The sequence below is a fragment of the Excalfactoria chinensis genome, chromosome 1 (genome assembly GCF_039878825.1).
Source record: "Excalfactoria chinensis isolate bCotChi1 chromosome 1, bCotChi1.hap2, whole genome shotgun sequence".
In the NCBI taxonomy this organism is placed as follows: Eukaryota; Metazoa; Chordata; class Aves; order Galliformes; family Phasianidae; genus Excalfactoria; species Excalfactoria chinensis.
Window position 1 is genome coordinate 23,091,573 of NC_092825.1, and position 21,646 is coordinate 23,113,218.

The 21,646-nt window shown below is 50.8% G+C and overlaps 2 protein-coding genes across 3 annotated transcripts in view; one reads left to right on the forward strand and one right to left on the reverse strand.

Annotated features, from left to right (window-relative positions):
- The first annotated feature begins 2,177 nt into the window (after positions 1-2,177).
- WNT2 (Wnt family member 2) lies at positions 2,178-16,060 on the forward strand. The gene is made up of 5 exons (XM_072344693.1): positions 2,178-2,311; positions 3,084-3,307; positions 4,453-4,730; positions 7,627-7,891; positions 15,585-16,060. Exons 1-5 carry the CDS (start codon positions 2,178-2,180, stop codon positions 15,812-15,814), a joined length of 1,131 nt encoding a protein of 376 aa, XP_072200794.1. The 3' UTR covers positions 15,815-16,060.
- A 3,339-nt stretch (positions 16,061-19,399) lies between these two features.
- ST7 (suppression of tumorigenicity 7) overlaps positions 19,400-21,646 on the reverse strand; it is a 129,477-nt gene continuing 127,230 nt past the window's right edge. For both annotated transcript variants that reach the window (XM_072329584.1, XM_072329595.1), the window contains exon 15: positions 19,400-19,722. In XM_072329584.1, coding sequence (XP_072185685.1) covers positions 19,627-19,722 — 96 coding nt within the window. In that variant the 3' untranslated portion in view covers positions 19,400-19,626. The remainder of the gene's footprint in view (positions 19,723-21,646) is intronic.

A 21,646-nucleotide genomic window follows, 5' to 3' on the forward strand; every position in this document is an offset into this window, starting at 1 on the left:
AGGATGCTGAGGGTTCAGGGCAGTGAGCTGAGGGAGGATTGAGGAAGCTGGGGAGGGGGATGGGGGTTTCCATGTGTGCAGGTACCTGATGGCAGCGGTGTCCTAATGCTGGCAGTGTGGGTGGGTGAGAGCAGTGAAGCAGCTGATTGAGGAGGCTGTCTTAGAAAAGCCCAGTTCATCATCAGCTGGGTGCAGCTCCAGAGGGGGCCGTGATGCCTGCAGCCTCCACTCAGGTCCCAAATCCTGCTGGGATCTGCTGACTTGTCCCTGCTTTTTCCATTTCCTTCTGTTAACTGAACCAGATGCGTGCTCCTTCAGTGCCGGAAAGTGAAGTGGGCTGAAAATTGAGGGATTTCTTTATGCACATAGACAGTGCTTTCATGAATAGATTTGCCCACTCCTCTGTTCCTGTGAGCCCCTGGCACTGCTCCATGGGCACACAGTTCCCATGCAGCTGTTATGCTGCAGGGCTGGACCTGCCCCTATCCCACCGCTGTGGCCCAGAGTCCTTCTGTGGGGTTGGGAGGTTGGGTCGTTGCTGGTTTTGCTTGGGGTTGGTTGGTTGAGTTAAGAGAAGCAGGTGGACATTCTCACACCTCTACAGCCATTGCTTGAGCATTTTCCTGCTGCAGCACCCAGCGCTTAACCCTGGCTGTGGTCTCATGGGGCCTGATGGCATGGACTGCAGCCGTGCCCACTGTGCCTGGGGCATTCAGTTTGGAACCCTTCACTATAAGAAACATGAGGCCATGGGGTGTGCTCAGAGAAGGGCAACAAAACTGTGAAGGGTTTTATGGGAAGCAGATGAGGGAACCAGGGTTGTTAAGGCTGGAGGAGTCTCAGGGGAGACCTCATCGCTCTCTACAACTGTCTGAAAGGAGGTTGCAGTGAGAGGGGTCGGTCTCTTCTCCCAGGTAACAGGGAGAGGACAAGAGGCCTGAAGTTGCATCAGGGGAGATTCAGGGTGGATATTAAGAAAAATCTCTGGAAGAGTGGTGAGGTGTTGGGCCAGGCTGTCTGAGGAGCTATTGGAGGCACTGTGCTGATGACACAAGAAACATGCAGCTGTGGCACAGCTGGGCATAGTTTATTGGGCATGGCGGTGATGGGCTGATGGATGGACTGGATGACCATAGTGGTCTTTTCCAACCTTTATGAATCAGTGACTCTAGGAGTGTAGTCCAGCGGTGCTCCTGGGTTTTCTTTGACAGGATTTTCCCTTGGGTCTGAGCCAAAAGGAGAGCGATGCTCTGAGTGCAGCCATCCCAAACCCCGCGGGCTGAACCTGAACCGGGGCATTTCCCTCTTAATGCTGTTTTGCAGTGTTGGTTTTCGTTTGTTCCTCCTGCCTGCTCTCCCGTTACTGCTTGTCACGGTGTTATCTAGATCAGTCCTTGTAGCTGACTGTGACAGGAGTGCGTGCAGGGCAGGCACTGCAGCGACGCAGGCAGAAGCCCTGGAGGGCGGTGTGTGAGGGCTCAGGCTCTATCCCTGCCCGCGGGCGGCGGCCGGGCCCGGCGGGGCCGCAGCTGAGCGGAGCGGGCAGGGCGGCGGGGCGGGAGCGGCTCCGCCTGATCGCTGCCATATGGGAGCGGCGGGGAGCGCCCGCGAGGCTTCGGCTCCGCGGCCGGGCACGGGACCTTCGCTGGCCGCCAGCGCTCCGCCTCCCCACCGGCTCCTCGCGGGGTGCGAGGCTGTGGCTTCGCCCCGTGCCGGGTGCCCGCGCGCGTCCGCTGCCGCCTGGAGGAGGTCGGGGTCGGCCCGGCGATGGGGCGCGGGGCGGCTGCGTGCGGGGTCATTGGGAAGCAGCCGTTCCTCGGAACCCCATCCTAATCAGAGGTGTTACCTCCTCCTCTCCCCAGCGCCTCTTGACATCATTTCATCCATCAGAGTTTCGGAGAAAAAAAAAAAAAAAAAAAAAAAAACAGGAAAAAAAGCAAAAAGCAGAACCCACCCAGTCAGCGCGCAGCCCACGCCGCCCCTCAGCGCTGCTGCGGCCGCGGGGAAGGGCCGGAGCGGGGCAGGGATGCGGGAGGGGCGCGGGGCGGCGCGGGGCGCAGCCGGAGGGGCGCGAAGCGGGGCCCGGAGCGCCCCCGGCGCGGGGGGGCGGCGGTAGAGCCCCGCGGAGCGAAGGAAGGGCCCCGCGGCACCGCCGCCGACCGGCGCCGTCCCATGGGATGTCCGCTGCCCCACGCGAGTGCCCCGATGCGGAGCGCCGCGCCCCCGCCATGGCCTCGCTCTTCGGGATCTGGTGGTGGTCCCTTCCCCTCGTGTTGCTGTGGGCGACCCCGCCGGTCGCTTCCTCGTGGTGGTAAGTGCGGGCGACCCCCGCGTGCTCGCGGGGAAGGAGCGGTCGGGCTCAGCAGCCCCACGCGTGGATCCGTCCGCTGGGACCCGGGCGGGGCGGGACGGGACGAGCAGCGCGGCGCCGGGCGCGACCCGAGCGGCGGATCCCGGCCCGGGACCCGGCACCGAACGTCCCCGCCGCTGGGACCGTCCGTGTCCGCTCCGTGTCCGTACGGGCGCCGCTGTGGGGTGGCCGGCTGCTTTTTGCGGTGCCGCCGAAACGTCAGTGTTGGAAGTCGCGGCTTATAGATTTCGCGATCGTGCGACATAATGAACATCCGCGGAAAGGCCGCTTTCCTGTGTTTGGTCCCTTCAGAAGACACCTATCGCGGGTTGGGTTTGATAAAAGGCGTACTCGGAGCATTGCAGGACTTAATCGGGAACATCTGGGTGCAGATGATGTAATTTAATTTCGGTCCGGGCTGTTCTTTAAGTCTGACCTCCCGAAGTTATTAAACAAAACGCAGCCCGAGAGGGTTTGAAAGATTTTCTCCCCAAAAAGTGGGTGCGGAGCCGGGGTCGGAGCCGGGGGGAGCGGAGCGGCGCGGCCCTTCCCAAACGCGGCCCCTCCCCGGCGCTTTGCCCCGCGGTCCCTTCCCCATCCCTTCTCCATCTCTTCCCCATCCCTTCTCCATCCCTTCCCCTTCCCTCCCCGCGCCCCTCCCGATGTCCCCGTGCACGCGGGGCTCCGGCCGGGTGCTCCCGTCGCTGCCCTCCCCTCCCTTTGCCACCCGCAGGTACATGGGGGCCGTGGGCTCGTCGCGGGTGATGTGCGACAACGTGCCGGGGCTGGTGAGCCGGCAGCGGCAGCTGTGCCGGCGGCACCCCGAGGCCATGCTGTCCATCGGGCGCGGAGTGGCCGCCTGGACGGCCGAATGCCAGCACCAGTTCCGGCGGCACCGCTGGGATTGCAGCGCTCTGGAGCGGGGGCAGCGCCTCCTCGGCCGCGTCCTGCAGCGCAGTGAGTGCGGGCGGGGGACGGGGCGAGGCCGGGCGGGGCTGCGGGCACCCATCCCTGCGGAGATGGGGGCCGTGCTGGGAGGGGGCCCGGGAGGGTGGCACAGGTGGAGCACCCAGGTGCTGCCGGGACATCGATACTTGGCAGTAATTCCGTGGCTGTTCTGTCTGTTGTAAGGATGCAAGTGCCCATCTGCCCCAGTGTGAAAGTGTAGATAACACTGCAGACTCTTTGGGTTTGCACTGTGGTAATGCTACCTAAAGGGCAGGTGTGGCTCATTGATACCAGCCCCAGCCACCACGGGAAAAGGTTCTGCTCACTCCTTTCGTGTGAAGCTCAGACCTTCTGTAAGTAGGTCTGAAAATAGCCGCTTACCATAGAGTTGTATCAACACAACCCAACTCCGTGCTGTAAATTACTACATCGTTAAACAAACCCGAGCAATTATTGCCTTGGAATGTGCACTGAGGAGCTGGCATAGTCTAGAAAAACAGCTGGTCCTTGGTTTAATGAATTAGCATCGTTAGTGGGAGGGAGCTGTGCCCGGGCTGTGCTGTGTGGAAGTCACAGAGCCTGGCCTGCCAGGGTGTCACACAGCGGTGCTGCCGGTCACTCTGAGCACACCTGGGTGAGGGAAGGCCTCCAGGTCCAACGCTTCCTCATTTTCAGGTAAAAAAAGCACCAAGGATTTCTCACCACTCCCTTTGAGATTAGCAAGATGAAGTGTCTCCGAAGGGGAAAAGCTGGCTTCAGAAGTTAGTTGCAGCACTTTGCAGCGCAGATGCTGTTCCCACATCCCTGTGCAGTGATTTCCTAAATACTCTCCGAACCAGCACTTTGCGTGTTTCTCTGAGCTGGTGGAATGTGGCAGAAATACCAGCTGCCCTCTCCCTGCATCTCCACAGAGCAACTGAGCCATGGAAGGATGGCTCACATCAGGAGCAAACTCTAACTGTACTGATGGGGTTATACCAGGGAGGGATCCAGCTCTGAGCCATGGCCAGTTCTGACTGAGGAAACGCCTCTGTATGGTTCCAGCCAAGTTTAACCTGTAGCTCAGCACACAGGCCGGGCTGTCGGGCCGTGAACTAGGCCGGCTGCTCACACTGAGTGCCGCAGCCATGTATAAGGCCTGCTTCTTATTGCAGGCAGCCGGGAGTCCGCGTTCGTCCACGCCATCTCCTCTGCTGGCGTTGTGTTCGCCATCACGAGGGCGTGCAGCCAGGGAGAGCTGAAGTCCTGCTCCTGTGACCCTGAGAAGAAGGGCTCTGCCAAGGACAGCAAGGGCCGCTTCGACTGGGGCGGCTGCAGCGACAACATCGACTATGGCGTTAAGTTTGCCAGGGCCTTCGTGGATGCCAAGGAAAGGAAAGGGAAGGATGCCAGGGCGCTGATGAACCTCCACAACAACCGAGCAGGAAGGAAGGTGGGTGTCGTGGCCGTGCTCATGGGGTGGGACGGGGCCAGCTCTCACAGCAGCCTCAAAGCAGGAAAAGCATGGGGGGAGTGGGAGGGCAAGGTGCCTTTTTATCTGCCCTGAAGGCTGGGGGTGGCAGGGCTCCCAGTGCACCACCTGCTACTGCTCGTCAGTGCCCCTCCGAGTCCATCCAGCAATCCCTTGTGTAGGAGCTGAGTGCAGGTACAGCCCTTGCAGGGTCAGGTGGATGGAGGTTTTGTTTTGAGTCTCATCCTTACGTATGGAGGAGTTCTACTCCTTGTGGTTAATGAAAAGTAGAAGTTCCTACAGGAGGCTGAAGATCAGGCTGGGCTATTAGGGAGCAAATTCAAAACAGTCTTGGAGGAAAACCAGCGCTGACCGTTCCTCTGCGTGTTTGGTAAACCGAAACAGAATAAGCAGAGAGAAAATGCAACGACTTCACTTTTTAGAACACAGAAGTCATGCTACATTTAATTCCAAAAGACACTGGCCTTGACTGCTCTCAACAGAAACCCATCTCTGTGCACTGCATGAAAATCCCACTGTTTAATTTCCACAGGAAGTTTTCAGCTGGCTGCTGCAGGTAGCAGGAGTGGTTGCAGGCACGTTGGCTGCTGCTGGTGCAAGGGCTGCGGATTGCACCATAGCTGGGGTAGTGGCGATAAGTTGTGAGAGTAGGGCATGTCATTGGAGCGTACTTTTTCATTACTCAGAATGTGCTCAAAATTCACTACGCTCTTAACATCTGGAATAACACAGAAAGATATTCCGTAGCGCTACACCAACCACTGCTGGCATGAAGAGACTTCTTGCTTCTTGTCTTCTGATTTCCTTAGCACATATTCAGCTGGAAGTAAATTGCTCACATCCTCACCTTTTTTTGTATTAAAACCTTCCCTTCACATATTGTGAAATTGATTCATATTAACAAGCTCTTACTAGAAAGAAAAGATCAAATGTTCATTAATTGTACAGAAAGCAGATGGTTTTCCTAATAGTTTTTTCTCCTTCAACATCTCTATTTCATCTGTTTTCTAGCAGCAGGTATAACTGATGTGTAACGCCACCAGCTTGATAGGCAGTTATGGTATGCCTAGTGGGGAACAAAGAAAGCCAATATAGCTCTATGTATGGCACTGTCCAAAAGAGGCTGCCATCTACAACACAAGGAAACACTTCATAGGGTTAATTTGGCTCCATGCTGTGAAGTGCCTTCTGTAATATCTAGGTATCTTACTAAGTTTAATAACACATATATGCAAAATGGTAGGACAGTATTGGTAAGCAGGCGGGCTTTTTATTTGTTAAATATTAGCTGCACCTTCCCTTATCCTTTAGGGCCTGCTCCACAGGAAGCAGTGCTGCGCCATACAGCAGTGCAGGTTCAGTTTGCAGCCCCTCGCTGCCTCAGCTGTGCCCAGGCTGCCTACACAGGTGGGGGTCCGTGCCCTCAAACTCTCCTCACCCCCAGCACTGAGCCCATGTCCATAGATTCCTCTTAAAAGGAGGCTGCCTGGATCTTACTAATTCAGAAATACTCTGAAAAGTATTCACGGTAATCTTGTAGGAGTCACGCAAATTGCTTTGCATTGTATCAGTACAGGGACACCACCAACAAAGTAATGCTGAATCCTGATGTGCTTCTTCAGGTGTTGGCGGCCTCGGTCCACCAGGTTCCTTTAAGAAGAGCAGTAGTTCCTCAGATGATTAAAACCAAGCACACACTTAGATCCCTGTCTGAGCAGAATCCCAGTCCTACTTGTTCTTTGAAGCAGTCACACAGGTTAGAAAGAAAATTAAGCGTACTTTGCTTGTGTGACACAGCCTCACTTTATTACCGGGTGCCTGAATGGAAAGTGCTGCCCTGCTGCACCTCAGCCTCACCTTTGATCTTGTGCCTCTTCCGTCTGCTATCTTCCTCCCATGATGCCGTTCCTCTAATATGTTCATGAAATACGGACCCTTAAGGCATAACACAGGTCAAATATCTTTATCTTCAGAATTAATTCATTTATTGTATAAGAACCCATCTGATGTTCCCTAACATCGTGCAGATAGCTTCTAGGTCTGAGATGAAGCTGAAAAGACGTCAGTGCTGCCCAGACATTAAATTAACGATGGTGATCTCTCCAGTGCAAACTCATTAAGGCCTCACTCTGTGTGTAAAGGTTTGTAGGCATTTTAGAAACACCATTTCTAAACTGTGTGCCACTGCCCAGGTGTGATACCTCAGAGTCTCTGCAGAATCACTCAATATGAAATGCTTATGAATTCCCAGGCAATGTTTAAAACATCACCTACTTCTGTGTAGGGATCCAGACCTTGTGCCCGAGAGCTCTTGGAGGAAGTTAGACAGTCCTGTTAGATTTTTCACAGTAGATTTAAACCCGATGGCATTAAAATGTTCATGAACAACAAAGCAGTAAAGATGTCACAGTTATTCTCAGTTCTTTTATCTATATACAAAATTCACATCCCAGAGCAGCTCGGTGAAGCCCAGGTAGGGACATGCAGTGTGGCAGTGTTTCAGCTTGAGCGATGGTGACATGGAGCACCCGCACCTATTGGGGCTGAGCAGCTGTGTCCCTTACTCAGCTTATTTCCCATTGCTGGAGCTGTATCTGGCACTACTGTGGGCTCCAGATCTTTGGGATGACTGACCGGGGGGGGGAGGCAAGGAAACCCCGGAAGATGGTGTGGTTGAAAGGAGCAAGCAGAGCAGCCCAGCCCTGTCGGATGACTTGGTGCTACCAGTGGGTGTCACTACAGACCGTGGTTTCAAGGCCCATGGCAAGCCTGGCATGACAGGATCAATGGAAAGGGATTGAGAAGCTTCGATTACAGTTTGTTTTACCTGTGTATATTTTGCTGCGTTTCTAAACAGGCCGTGAAGCGGTTTTTGAAACAGGAGTGCAAATGTCACGGTGTGAGTGGATCATGCACTCTAAGGACCTGTTGGCTGGCCATGGCAGACTTTAGGAAAACAGGAGATTATCTGTGGAAGAAATACAATGGAGCGATTCAGGTGGTCATGAATCAAGATGGCACGGGTTTCACTGTGGCTAATAAGAGATTTAAGAAGCCAACTAAGAATGACCTGGTATACTTTGAAAGCTCTCCAGACTACTGTATCAGGGACAGGGATGTAGGTAAGCCTCTATCATTACACATGAATGGTTTTGTTTCAGTCCTTTGTACTTTGCAGGTCAAAAAATATCATTATTATTGAGTGTGTGTGTATATAAATCCATGCATACAACCAGCAGGAAGCAGGAAGGAAGATGTTCTGAAGAAGGGCTCTGTACAAGATCCATAGCTCCTCAATGTCTCTAGACGTGCGATAGCCAGTTGTTCTGGTGTAATTCAGCAGTTTCCTCCAGGGGCTGAGAAGTCCTCGAGACTCTGCAGAGCAAAGGTTGTCATCAGGACAAGCTGGAGCTGTGCTCTGGAGGCTGACCCACACCATACAGCCTCCAGAGCCACCCCGTGTCTCTGCAGCAGAGTCAAGTCCTGTGGTGTCCCCATGGTGCCTCCTCCAGTTGACACCGCTTCTTTTCCATGTTGTTATGCCGCTGCTGTACACTCCCAAGAGTTGGGTGGCCTTTACTTGCTCCTTCCCCACAGCTCCTTGCTGCAGACACACCTCTCTCGCAGGCAGGAGGCCAGCAACTCTGTGCACTGCTCGCACCGGCCTCTGTTGCAGTGCAGGTTGCTGAGGGCGTGCAGGTGGCTGAAGGGGTGCAATTTGGTGGGGCACAACACGCTGCACCGGGTCTCACTGTGGTTATTTCTTTCTGTGAGTCGGCGTTGGCTCGGTCTGTAGCAGCTATCACATTTTCTGTAGAGTCATATCAGCCCCGGTGGGAAGAGGTGGAGTTCCAGGGCTGCTGTTAGCACTGCAGTGCTCTGCTTTAGGAGGTGTCCGTGGACACTGTTAGAAATGCTGCAGGGTTTGAGGCACTGCTGAGTGGTGCTAATTGTGCCAACGGCTCCTGACCAGTGCGCAGTATTTCCTGATGTGGCAATTAACAACGAGCAACTGAAAAACAGAAATGTGGAGAAGAGAGCCAGACTGAGTAATGTATGAACGATGCTGTGGAACTGATTAATATGTTGTATAACGTACCAGAGAGCACCCGCTATGACACATCCATAGGAGTATCTGGATAGCAATGCAGCTTAGGTCTTTTTGGCATCCCTGTGTATTTACAATCCAAGTTTACTTGGAATAAGCATTGCAAAACAACTGTACTTAAATAAGAACAATATGTGAAATCCTGCTCGTGTACTATTGACTTCAGCAAACCCGGAATTGCATCCAGTACGCTCATATTGTGCACTGATCCGGGTTAGTTAAGTAGTCAGTGTAACTTTAAAAGTTATTTATGGATTTTGTGAATGGTGTTCGTTACCTGCACAAGAGCATGTTGTTCCTTGGGTAGTGACCAGCATCACAAGGTCTAGTCGTTCAAGTGAATGAATGGGCACGTTGTGGCATTGTGCAGAGGGTAGGATTTATCCAGAACTTTATTTCTTTGCAGACCAGGTTGTATTTGATACTCATTGCTTAAATCTGCTGGTTTCATTGTAAAGTCTGTGATTTCTTTCCCTCTAGATGGAGAGCCAGTACACAAGCCACTTTTATATCAGGAAGCCATGTAACAGCCTTTGCAGTGAGCCTAATCCAGTGCAGTCAGCTGCTGGTGGAGGATGCTGGGCGTGTGCTGCAGCACTGCTCCCTGCTCCCCACCCGGAGCCTGGCATACGCTCCCGCTCCTCCTCAGATAACACTCCTGTTGAGCCGTTTCTGTGCCGTGCAGAAGCCTGAAGATATGGCTGTTGGGAAGAGTACAGGTTTGGAAAGCTGCAGTAAGCCTTCAGTGGGAACAGGAACAGTGCTGTGGGATTGCCTGCTACTCTCATGGAGCAAGGAAAGATAAACACAAGCTGATCCGAGTTCAGCAGAGATAACATCAGCAGCTGAGCAGCATTTTTTCTTGATTAGTTTTATTTTGCCCTGCTGAGCACTCCAGAGCATTAGCCCTGATAGATGATTGGAGGTGAAATGAAATGAGATTATGGAAGTCTGAGTTTGGAAATATGTGGACAGCACCTCAGCATCAGCTAAGTATAATACCGTGGTACTTGTTGTGCCCTTGAATATAGTTCTGTCTGTGGGGAATTCCGACAGAGTAAAGCTTCAGAAAAGCTGTGTGCCTAGAGATTGATTGGAACTGGGGCTGAGGGAAGGATTCCCAGAGCACGTTTCATGAAGCATCACAACTCAACAGCTTCACAAACTGTGAAATGACAGAGCCAGTATTCTCTGTGGCTTGGGTGTGTTAACGCATAAACCCCACTAAATGAAAGGTGCTCCGGAGTTGTATCATCAGTGATCCATCCAAAAATCCCCATGTCTCACCTCCTCCTGTTGGAGCTTGCAGCTTTGGCTGTTTGCTGGTGGCAGGCAGCCATTGAGGGTGCTGTCACTGCATACACCCCGCAGTCTGTCTGGGGGAGGCACTGGAACATATATACATGATTCACCCCTACAGAGGGAAAAATGTTGAGTTATTATTTCTTTCCTAGAAGGAGAAGAGGAGTCATTGCTTTCAGGAGGGAGATAATCTGTGGAAACCACTAATAGCAGCTCACTTCATAGCAGGAGAGCATAATAAGCCAACCACCTCTATCGAGCATTAAGATTTCAAGGCTTTTAGAAATGGACCGAAGGAAGATTGGCAGAATTGTTCGGAATCCACTTGATTCTGGTTGTGTGGAAGCCAAAACAATTTTTGCCCGTCTATATATTTTTTAATCATAATTCACTAGAAGCAGAGGTTGGACATCCCAGAGGGCTTTTGAAGACCTTACGTTGAACTTTCATATTTTGACACACTTAGCATGGGCTTCCTTTATATTAACATAAACTGCCAGCTGCCAAACTCAATAAAAGCATCCCCAGGACTGTACAGGGTGAGGCTTGTTAGGGAGGATAATGCTGTAAGAGGAAATAGAGGGAAGGTTAGGCCGATGGCAGTCTGGGTGCAGCATGTACTGGCTTTCCTCAAATGCATAGCTTCACCTCAGAAGTGCTCTAAAGCCTTCTTTGTCTGCTTGGAAGCTTCTGGTAAAAACATATTCATTTTTAAGGTGTTGCTTTTTAACCATCCACGCAGGCTAGGATGACTGAAAACCGAAGCAAGTTTATCAACAGATAGGTGCAAAAATAAAGAATGCTTTGGGTATAAATGTGTGAGCAGCCGTAGGACAGACATCACCTATTTAATGTCAGATCCTTTAGAAGGGGCTGTTGTTTGTGGAGTCTGTTAAAGCCATGTAACATGTCCCTGTAAAGAAATTAGTTGAGATCTGAGTTAGTTGGCCTCACCGAGTTAGACGTGGTGGCAGGATTGCACTGGTGAGGAGGGCTGATTTTTTGCAGATGTTTGGGTAGCACCAAGGTGTCGGCCATGTGCAGGTGGGGGTGGGGCAAAGGGACAGGTCATGCTGGGCCTGCTCTGGGCCGCCCACAGGTTTCTCCTGACACTCATTTGGTCACATTTTGGTGCTATCAAAGCCAGCACTGCGGCCTCTGCTTGCACATGGGGTGGAGGTGGGCCAGGAGGCTGGTGATAATGTTGTGTGTCTCCATCAAACAGCTGTGTCTGAGGACTCCTTCACAGGGTGACTTTCCTGTTATTTTTTCCCCTTATTGCTCCACATAAGCCATTTGCTGTATTTCTGAGAGGAATGAAGAAGGCCGAGTTTGAAGTGAAAGAGAAACATGAAATTAAATCATGGCCTGGAAAGTATTGGCACTGGGCAAGATGTGTTAGCACTTCAAGTATGTAACCCATGGAGGGAAACCAATGCTGATCTATGTTAGACACTTTTCACTAAGGTTAGCCCTACGCAGTCAGTCCCTGTGTGACTACTTGGCCTGCATCTCCCAGTTTACGCACTGAGAACATATGAGGCGAAGTCCCAGCCCATGGGGTTGATGCTGAGCTCGCAATGACTTCAGTCAGAACAAGGGCCAGCCCTGAGGGCTGGGGAGATGCCAGCAAACTTGGGATCCTCCTGAGGGCTGAGGAGATGCCAGCAAACTTGGGATCCTCCTGGGCCCAAAGGACCGTGACAGTGGGCAATGGCTGTAGAGAGAGAAGTCAGACGTGCTCACTGTCAACTTATTCTAAATGGGCTGATTTATGTCAACACATTTCTGTCTCTCCATTGCTGGTGTGCTCCATTCCAGCTCTCCCAGAGATGGCTGTTTTCTGCCCACTCCCTCAGGCCCTCACATCCTTGCCAGGTATGTAGGGTCTACCTGAATCTCACACTGTAGAGAAATAATGTTACTGTAGTTCTTTAGGAATGAGGAAAAGATCGCTCTCCCAGTTCCACATTTGCTCATGAAAATGACTGTGCAAAGCAGGAAGAAAGGAAAGGTTTGATGTACAGACCATAGAGCTGGCAGTGCTCAGAGCCGTGGGTATGTTGGCATATACGACGTTGTGTGTTGGCATGGCAATTCTGAAATTCAAACTAAAAACAAAGAGGTTACATTAAAACTTTCTGCAAGTTAGAACAGTTTCCTGCCTCTCAGGTGATTCAGAGGTGATCAGTAAGTAGCAGGGTGAGACCAGAAAATTCTACCTTCTTTTGTTTAGTTTCCTCTGTTGGCCTCTTCACCCGAGTGCCTGAGCACTGCCAAGGATGCAGCGATGTGCGTGACTGCTGTCAGCTATTGCTCATTTTCTGCCTTGTGAAGAGAGTGTCTCTTATGTGTGCTTATGTTGTAGGTGAACTGAGTTTGGCAAGGCAAGTTAAATTTGCGTGCTGAATATTGTCAGAGGGCTGAGACGTCTTTTGGTTCCCAGAGTGGGAGCCCTGCGTGGGATGTGTGTGCCCTGGTTCCCCCAATGGGGTTGGTGCCCAAGAACTGTCCTTGGGCTCGGGCAGAGCCACAGGAATACTGAAGAGACTCTTTGAACTCAGAAATGTTAGTTTTGCTCAGGAGCTAAGCTTCTATGTGCACTATTTTGTCTTCTGCCACATTCTGTGGACAATCTGGTCTCCTCCCCTAGTAGCACAGTAGATGTTTGTTTTATATTGTGGGTGACATCAGATGATACTGACTTTTGACTATCTGTTAGGGAATGAAATCATTTTCTTGTTGAAGTCAGTACAAAACTCCCTCTGAAATCAGTGGGAGTTTCCCATTCAGGTTCTCTGTGGCTGCTGTGCAGTTTCCCCAGACATCTGGAAACCAGAACTTCTGGGCTGGGAAATAACCTGTGTCTTGGCAGAGGAATGCTGCTCACCTTCCCGGGAAGGCTCCCGCACCTCATCACAGCCGTTCATATTGCATCACCTGACCTTATGCAGAGGTTGATGTGAGGCCTTCCTCCCAGCGCAGAACACCAGGCAGTTTGAAACTAATCCAAATTGTGGTTATTATGGATTGTTGTCCTCTATGTGCTGCATCACACAGCCTGGGCACTCCAGGACTTTGTTACTGGGCCCCATCAGTGTCGTACACCCACATGCGGGGATGGCTGGGTGGCAGGAGCATGGGAGAATTCAAATCCAATTCCTAATGCAAACATCAATCGCACTTGGCCTTTTTGACTTTATTTTGTCTGAGTGGAGAATGCGGGACAGGGCCCTGCAAACACATATTCAATTAAAGGCGTTCTGCTCAGTCTGGGATGTGATAGATGATCCCTGGGGCTGGTTTGGGCACAGATGTTCCAACTGTTTGCATTGCTCTGTGGATCAAGTTGGTTGTATGAATGTAGGGTTGGTTGGTTTCTGCCACCAGCTTGCTGTGTGACTACAAGCAGGTCACACAGCTCTGTGTCCTTGCAGGTCCTTGGCCATGCCCAAATCAGTGGTGTCAGGGCCTCTCTGTGCAGAGCAATACCTGAAAACAGGACCTGGGAAAGCAAGGGTTGGGACTGACAGTACCTTGTTCTCTTTTAAGTTCTCCACCTACAATCCAGGCCCATGCATAGATGGTGGGGATGGGACACCAGGAGCTGCTGCTGCTTCTAGGTGTAGAACATGCCTGGTGCAACCTGTCACTGGTTTCCACATCAATGCTATTTGTTTCCTCAAACAGGAGGGACTTCAGCCTGCCCACAGCTGCCTCCCTGCAAGCTCCCCAGTCTGGGCAGAGCTGGGAAGGCTGGAACAGGGCTGGGCTGGGGATGGTGGAGCTCAACCAGGCAGAGCAGCATGGCCCAGGTATAGCCCAGGTACAAGGCACATGGTCCTGCTCTCAGCCCCCTTCACCCCGAGGTGGCACTTCAGCCCAGGGCTGGCCAAAGCAGCAAGCTGGAGGAGGGTCTTGGGCTGGGTGAGCAGCTGGAACAACAGTTAAAGCCTGTCCTGATTAGATATAAAAAGAGCAAAATTTCTGATGCCGTGGCTAAGAGCAAAATCTCCCACACTGCTCTCATAATGCATTGGTCAGGTGGGAACTGGCAGAAGAGAAGGTGGCTTCGCTCACAGGTGTGAGATCACTTGATCACTTGCTGTGTGTGTGCTGGGCTGATGAGACATGGGACCTGATATCTGCCTGGTGCTGGGGAGAGGAGGGAGGCAGGGGAACCTGGGGGACAGTTCATGCTGCTGTGTGCTGAAGTGCTTCATTCAGTAGCAGTGGGATGTAATGCCAAGTACGCCATGGGGAGAAACAACAGAAAGTAGGAATTAATGCAAGAAGATTTTCTAATAATTAAAAATTATGGCTTAGGTTTTTATGAAGATGGATCTGCTGTCCTTCTCCTACAGATCTGAATTACTGTCTGCATGCATTTTATTCCTTAGGAAGGCGTAATTTTCATGTACACCTGTGAAATAACATAGTAGTAACAAAACTGAGCAGATATGCTTTGTAGGATGTACCCAGTTAATTTAGTGATCATGGTCACTGCGCAGGGGGCTCCATTTTGGCCAAGAACGGACAAAAATAGCTATTATCTGGTCTAAAGACAGTGCCAGAGCAATGCTCATATTATAGCAGCGTCAGAAATTCATTGGTAATATTAATACCTAAGAAATTAGGTTAGACAAAGAGGTTTTCGGATGGAAAATGGTCTGCCAAGAGCTGTGGCGTAGATTAAGCAGTGTTCTCTGAGATAAGTTCACATCAGCTGAGCACCAGCTCCTGTGTGGCACAGCAGCCTCCAGGCAGGAATGCCGTGAGGAGGTGAGTGCAGCCATTTTGTGCCATGTGGCTGCAGGCAGAGGTGACCCAGCACTCAGGATGTGCAGAGAGCAGCAGGCCGTCTCCCAGTCCTCCTCCTGCCCACAGCAGATCAGTTTCTTCTAATGCAAGGGCTGTGAGCCACAGCTGTGGTGCCAGGTGTTCTGAGCACTGTGGTTCTGCAGACTGTGACACCAGCAGCAATGTCACTGCCCACACGTCCCTCACAGCCACCAGCTATAGCAGTTTGGGGCCCAGCAGCCTTCCCCTGCCCTCCCAGCGCTGCTCTGTGGGCCCATTGGCTGCAGAGCAGACACTGCTGTGCAGCCCTGGGGCTGAACGCAGGCAGCAGGGCTGTGTGGCTGTGACATTCCTGGAGTCAGGCAGAGCCCTGCAATATTTGGTCACTTGTGCTCCTCCTTTCCGACGCTTATTCCCAGTTGCCCAAAATGTGAGGCCGGTTTTGCCCTAATACAAGCATTTCTCATTTGACAAATAATCCCGAGTGATGTGATGTTGGAGAACCAAATGCATTGCAGATTGTGTCTGCTCTTCTTATTTTCATGCTGTCTGTCCTTCCTGGAACCCACCCTGCCTTTGCACTGACCCCTGGCTCTTCCCTGCAGGCTCCCCGGGGACGGCCGGCCGGGTGTGCAACCAGACGTCCCGCGGCATGGACAGCTGTGAGGTGATGTGCTGCGGCCGTGGCTACGACACGTTGCGTGTCAGCAGGATGACCAAATGCGAGTGCAAGTTCCACTGGTGCTGCGCGGTGCGCTGCCAGGACTGCCTGGAGGAGGTGGACATCCACACGTGCAAGGCGCCCAAGGCTGCGGGCTGGGCCTCCCGGACATGACATGTGGTGCTGGTCTGCACAGGGAATGCTTCTGAGGCCTTTGCTACATTTATGCCAGTTTTGTCGTTCATTACACGGAAGCTGCCCAATAACCATGCCAAATTTGCAGCATTCACTACACGTTTCCTCAGGACTGTGCTGTTGCACAATTTATGTGGACCAACGCTGTGCTGGAAGGAGCTGCCACCACTGGGCCTCCCGTCCGACACACGCCTCCATCTACTCACTGTGAGTCACCACAAGCATGGTGAGGCCCCAGGATGAGGCCTGTCCCACCAGGCCTCCTGCTGCCATGGCCGTGACTTCCTCCAGAGGACCTGGTGTCCTGGACACTCAGCCTGTGGGGCTGCAGGGCTGGGCACTGGGCAGGGACCCCTCCATGGAAAGCTCTGAAGTTGAATTTGTCCATCTACCCAACACGGAGCTGTGTGCGCTGTGGGGCCCTCTGGGGCGTGAGCTGTGCTGGGCAGAGACTGGCCCATAGCAAAAAGGAGAGAACAGGAAATGCATTCAACTGCAACAGTCTCATCTGCTATTAAAGAGTGAAAGCAAACGCCTTAGGTATACAATTGTGACAGTTTGCCTTGAGAGCTTGTTAAAGGTCATTAATATTAACTGCTGATCAAAGAAAAGAGATTTGTTTCTGAGCCCAATGACGTCTGGAAACAGGATGCTCAACAACATAGGGATAGGGTTTCCTATTTGTCATTTACATAATAAACAGGAAAACATGCAGAAAGCCGGTGGAGAAGGCAATGCCTTATCTTAATAATTGGGTTTTGTTCTATGGAGTCAATCAGCTGTCACGTTGTTTTAAATGTAATAAAATTATTCAATGTGCTCCAAGTGATACTAACAGTTCAGATGCAGACTTCCTGGAGAGGCTTGCTCCAAATCCACACTGCACAAACCTGCAGCGGTTGAGGAGGAACATGCTGGCTCTTGATGGTGGCAGGGGCAGACTGCCCAGGCCCGTGTCCTGCCTGGCTCAGCACACAAAGCCAAGCACAGCAGTGGCTACAAGTGACAGGGCCTTGGGGCCGTGGCCTTGCAGGAGAGGTGCTGGGAGCTGTTGTGGATGGAGACTGTGACTCTGGGTACAAACCGAGCACTGCTGAGAACAGCCCTGCCTGCGTGCCATCCACAGTGCGAGTGTTACACACATACACATGTGCAATGGGAAATACATACCCCAATGTACACCCTAAGGTCAGCGGTTACAATATCGGACTCATTACTGGAAACTGGCTCTAGGTTGGACAAGCAGAATTTCACACCTGATTTTATTTAGAGGTCAGCCCTAAGGAGAACTTTTGTTCGGATTTCACCATGAAACTGAATCTGCATGGAGTTCATAGCCTTACACTTAAAGAACCTAAAAGCAGCGCAGCATTATGTGTGTGTGTGCCGGGTGTTTGGAAAGATTCAGGGATCTTGTGAGCGATGTACAAATTCAGCAGGTAATAATGCTGAAAGTATTTTGGTACTCTGCAAAAAGGGAGCCTCAGTTCTGCGAGGGAACTTGTCCTGGGACAAAAGTCCAATAAAAGAGTATGAAATCAGCCTCACCTGCTTCTTAACTTCACCCTTTGGTTCACAGTGTCGGTAAGGTTGGAAAGGACCTCTAAGATCATCTGATCCAACCATTCACCTACCAACAACAGAGAATGCACCTGAGTTCTGCAGCCCCATGTAAAGTGTTTTCGGGTCATTGTATTAAAGGTGCCAGATATATTATTCTGGCAGAAGAAATTCTGGGAAGCCTGGAGCAAGGCTGACACCTTACTGGGAAACGTGCCTTAGATACACACCTTGTTACTTAAGCCCTTATTTCACCTGTACTAGAAACGGTGTAGAAATCATAGAATCATATTGTGGGAAGGGAAGGGAGCTTTAAGACTGTCTATTTCCAACCCCCACTATATGCACAGACACCTCCCGCTAGACCAGGTTGCTCAAAGCCCCATCCAGCCTGGCCTTGAGTGCTTCCAGGGAGGGGGCAAAAACCGAATAAATACTGTAATAATGAATCTGCAGACAGAATGGCCTTTAAAAACACATTTTTTGGACTGATTTGGGGCTTTTAACTTGCTTTCATCTTACAGGGTCTTCACAATTTCTTGCGAACTGCCCTTTCTGAATGCCCAGCACTATGGCTGCTGTCACCACGTGGGCTGCTCACTGCCGTAAGCACTTCTGCTGCCTCTTCCACAAAGAAAGCATTCCTGGGAACTTCCGCCATTTTGGAATGGCCAGAAGTCAGAGCTCCTCTCTGCACTAAGGCAGAGCCTTCCATCTGTCACAGGAGCGCAGGCTGCACCTCCCTGTGATCTGAGCTGTGTTGAGCTCCCCAGCAGCAGAGCCCCAGGCTGCAGCCTCTGCCCAGTGGCAAAGAACTCCCAGTCTGACCTCCTGGTCCCAGCTGCCCAGCATTACGGTTACAGCTTGAAAGGTACGTGCCAGATAAAATCCATCGCCCCTTCCTGCTAAGGGAGGTGGATATTACAAATAGCAGAAATAATCATATATAGCATTTTTGAGTCCTAAGTTCCCGTAGTTCAAGGGGAGGCTCTGATTGTTCATTCCAGGGAGTTAAGCATTCTCTTCTCTCAGTCTGTTACAGATAATGATTCATACACAGATAATGTTCACATTGCCTCTTCCTCCAGCAACAGGCCAAACCTGTACCTCAACTGCTGGTGAACATCAGCATCTGTGTGTAGCTACATAGACACCGATATGCAAACACGTGTCTATTAGGCCTGTTCATCACAGCTGGGCATTATATAAATTAACTTCAAAAGGTTTTGGAGGCCGCTGGGATGAGCGACACAAAACCGCAGGACAGTGAGAGCTGATCAAGTACAGCCACCAGAGGCAGACTGGAACCCTTTTGGTTCCACAGCACTGCTGTGAGACAACAGGAGTGGGAATTACCCTTAGTTTTACCCTGCTTGTGTGCAGGTGTGCCTTCTTTGCAGATGCAAAACCAAGAATATATCTATCAGACCATATTTCCACATGTTGTCAGTGAGCAAACTTCCTCCTGCCATCTCAGGCCACATCTCACATGAAATGTAAGCCCTACTAGTTATGACATAGGAGAGGGTTGGAGCACGTCTCCTATGAGGAAAGGCTGAGGGAACTGGGCATGTTTAGCTTGGAAAAGGCTCTGCGGAGATCTCACTGTGGCCTTCCAGTACTTGAAGGGAGCGTATAAACAGGAGGGGGAACAGCTGTTTACAAGGGTGGATAGTGATAAGACAAGGGGGAATGGATTTAAACTGCGACAGGGGAGGTTTAGGTTAGAGATTAGGAGGAAGTTTTTCACACAGAGGATGGTAACGCAATGAACAGGTTGCCTAAGGAGGTTGTGGATGCCCTGGAGGCATTCAAGGCCAGGCTTCATCTTCGCTCATCTGTGTTCTTATGGGCAAACAAACCTATCTCAGTGCTTTAAACTGTAAGTTCTAAGTGCTTTCTCAATAACTGAGTTGTTCTGAAGCAGAAGTTTAAGTTCTGAAGCACGCATTTAAGCACACAAAGCACGATGTGAGCTTTGAAGAAGCAGCCAAAAGACAGCGATGCTGCAATACACAAAAGTTTATTTTTAAGTTTGTCTTTTCTGAAGGCAAAATATAATAGAACCTAACATCAATGGATTTTGTACAACGAAACAGTTTTTATATGAGAACAGACAATCCATGAAGAGTTTTTCAGTCTTAGAACTGCTTCCCTTTTTTATCATGCTTCCTTGTGGTCAACCAGAAGTTGGCACAGCAGATGTGGCAGTCAATTGGCCAGGCTCTCCCTCAGATCCTCGTCAGCTGGTGCCACAGGCTGGAGGGCAGGATGCTTTCTACTTTCTCCATCACAAAATTTAAAGGGGCAAAGAGGGTGCTGAGAAACTGCAAAGAAAGCAGACACACATTCAGATCACAGGCCTGGAGACAATACCCCTCAATACAAAGCTGTCCAACACGACAAGCTCTTGCTGTTTGCTTCTGTAAAGCCCTCTAAGCATGGCCAAAACTCAACAGCTCGAGCATAAAGCCCTTCTGCCGAATTCTGAGCCTTGTGCATCTACAGATCTCTGGGTTTTGCAGCCAGGCAAGAGAGATGCCCATTTTCACAAAGCTCAAAGCGGTGAACTCCAAAATCCCCCCACATCTCACATCCCAGGCTCAGGCTCACACACTGAAGCCACTGAGGACTCAACCTACTGAAGCACAAGAGAAAGGCTCTTCCATCACTGCAGAATCTGTCATGACCTGCCAGAGACAAAATGTCTGTCTTTGGGTTTAAAATGGTTCTCTGAGGCACCATGAACTGGAATTTATCTCCATGTCCTCCTCCTACTGTGATACAGAGTCAGAAGTGGTGGAAGAAGTTTCAATACATGAACATCATGACAGACACAACAAAATCAAGTGACTGCAGACCACTTTCGCACAGGAAAAAAAGTACTGCAAACTGCACCTGAGAACTGAAGTAGACAAAGTGCTCCCCAAATTCCTGGCAATACACAACGACTGTGCTTTACATGAACTCTAATTCAACTGCACGCATTACATACAGCTATGCTGGGGCTCTGTGTGCATGACAGCATAAAATAATATGCAGCGTTGACCCCCTTGAGACTGAGCACAGGCCAATGCCAGCTCGCAGCACAGAGTGACTGTGAAATACAGTAAACAGTCATTTGCAGTAGAATGAGCCTGGAGTGTGGTGATATTATTTCTGTGAAATGCTTTGGGGATTGGCCAGCGTAAGAGAAAGAATAATTTCGACCTACTAAAACACGGTTTAGTGCTGGTTGTAATAAACCACAGAGCAATGAGTACCAAGCATAATGAATGGGCACCTCAGTGCTCATATCCACAGCAACAGCCAACACGCCCATCTTTTAGTTAGTTAGAAGGCCAGTTACTTATTAAACTACCTTCCCTAAAACTGAAAGGGAAGAGCTACAGCTGGCAAACCCCTGCTCTTCTGTTCTGATACAGCTGCATTTCCAAAGATACCTGCCACGACTTTGCAATCTCATGTACCTGAGCTGCTTTTCCCAGAGCAGACAACACTGCCAGCCTTCCCGAACTGAAGTCTTTTTGTGAGTCACTGAGTGATTGTCACACGCTCTTCTTGTGTAAAAGAAAAGCTAATCTGCCATTTGTGGTGACTTAGGATGGAGATCCACCTCAATCCAGTCACTGTAGCTGCTAACTGACAGACCAACTGTGTCCAGGAGATCTTGAGTAATCTAGTAATTTTACGTACACAACACAGCCCACGTTTTCATTCTGTCTGTGCTTACGTTACTGGCTAGAAGCTTTGTATGCTCTGATAGGCAGAGCTTAACAGTCACATACAGAGTCTGGTGGTATCTGTTCTGTTAACACCAATGGCAGCTGCTCTTACACACAAAGGAAGAGACACTTCTAGGCTGACTCTACCCCTGAAACGGCCTTGGAGCCTGCAGGCTCCACACAACTCAGAAACAACAGCCAGCACAGCACCAGCGTTACTTCTGGAAGTTACTTGTGAAGTGACTGAAGAAAACTGGCTGACTGGCAGAGAGCAGAGGGTCGTCATTAGCAGTGCAGTGTCTGGCTGGAGACCTGTAACTAGTGGTGTCCCATAGGGCTCTATGCGGGGTCCAGCCTGATTCAACATCTTCATCTATGACCTTTACGAGGGGATAGTGACCACCCTCAGCAAGTTTGCTGATGATTGTCATGGGTTAGCCGAAAATCGACCTGCACCCGTGACAGGGGGCAGTCGGCCTGGAATGGGCCGCTAGCCCAAAAGGAAAAGACAACAGCAGCAATGATC

What these genes read in the sequence shown, in the direction of transcription:
- WNT2 (XM_072344693.1), top strand. Translation starts at nt 2,178, where the DNA reads ATGTCCGCTGCCCCACGCGAGTGCCCCGATGCGGAGCGCCGCGCCCCC. An exon ending in CCGGTCGCTTCCTCGTGGTG is followed by an intron (nt 2,312 to 3,083) that starts GTAAGTGCGGGC and finishes TGCCACCCGCAG; the next exon opens with GTACATGGGGGCCGTGGGCT. An exon ending in CGGCCGCGTCCTGCAGCGCA is followed by an intron (nt 3,308 to 4,452) that starts GTGAGTGCGGGC and finishes TTCTTATTGCAG; the next exon opens with GCAGCCGGGAGTCCGCGTTC.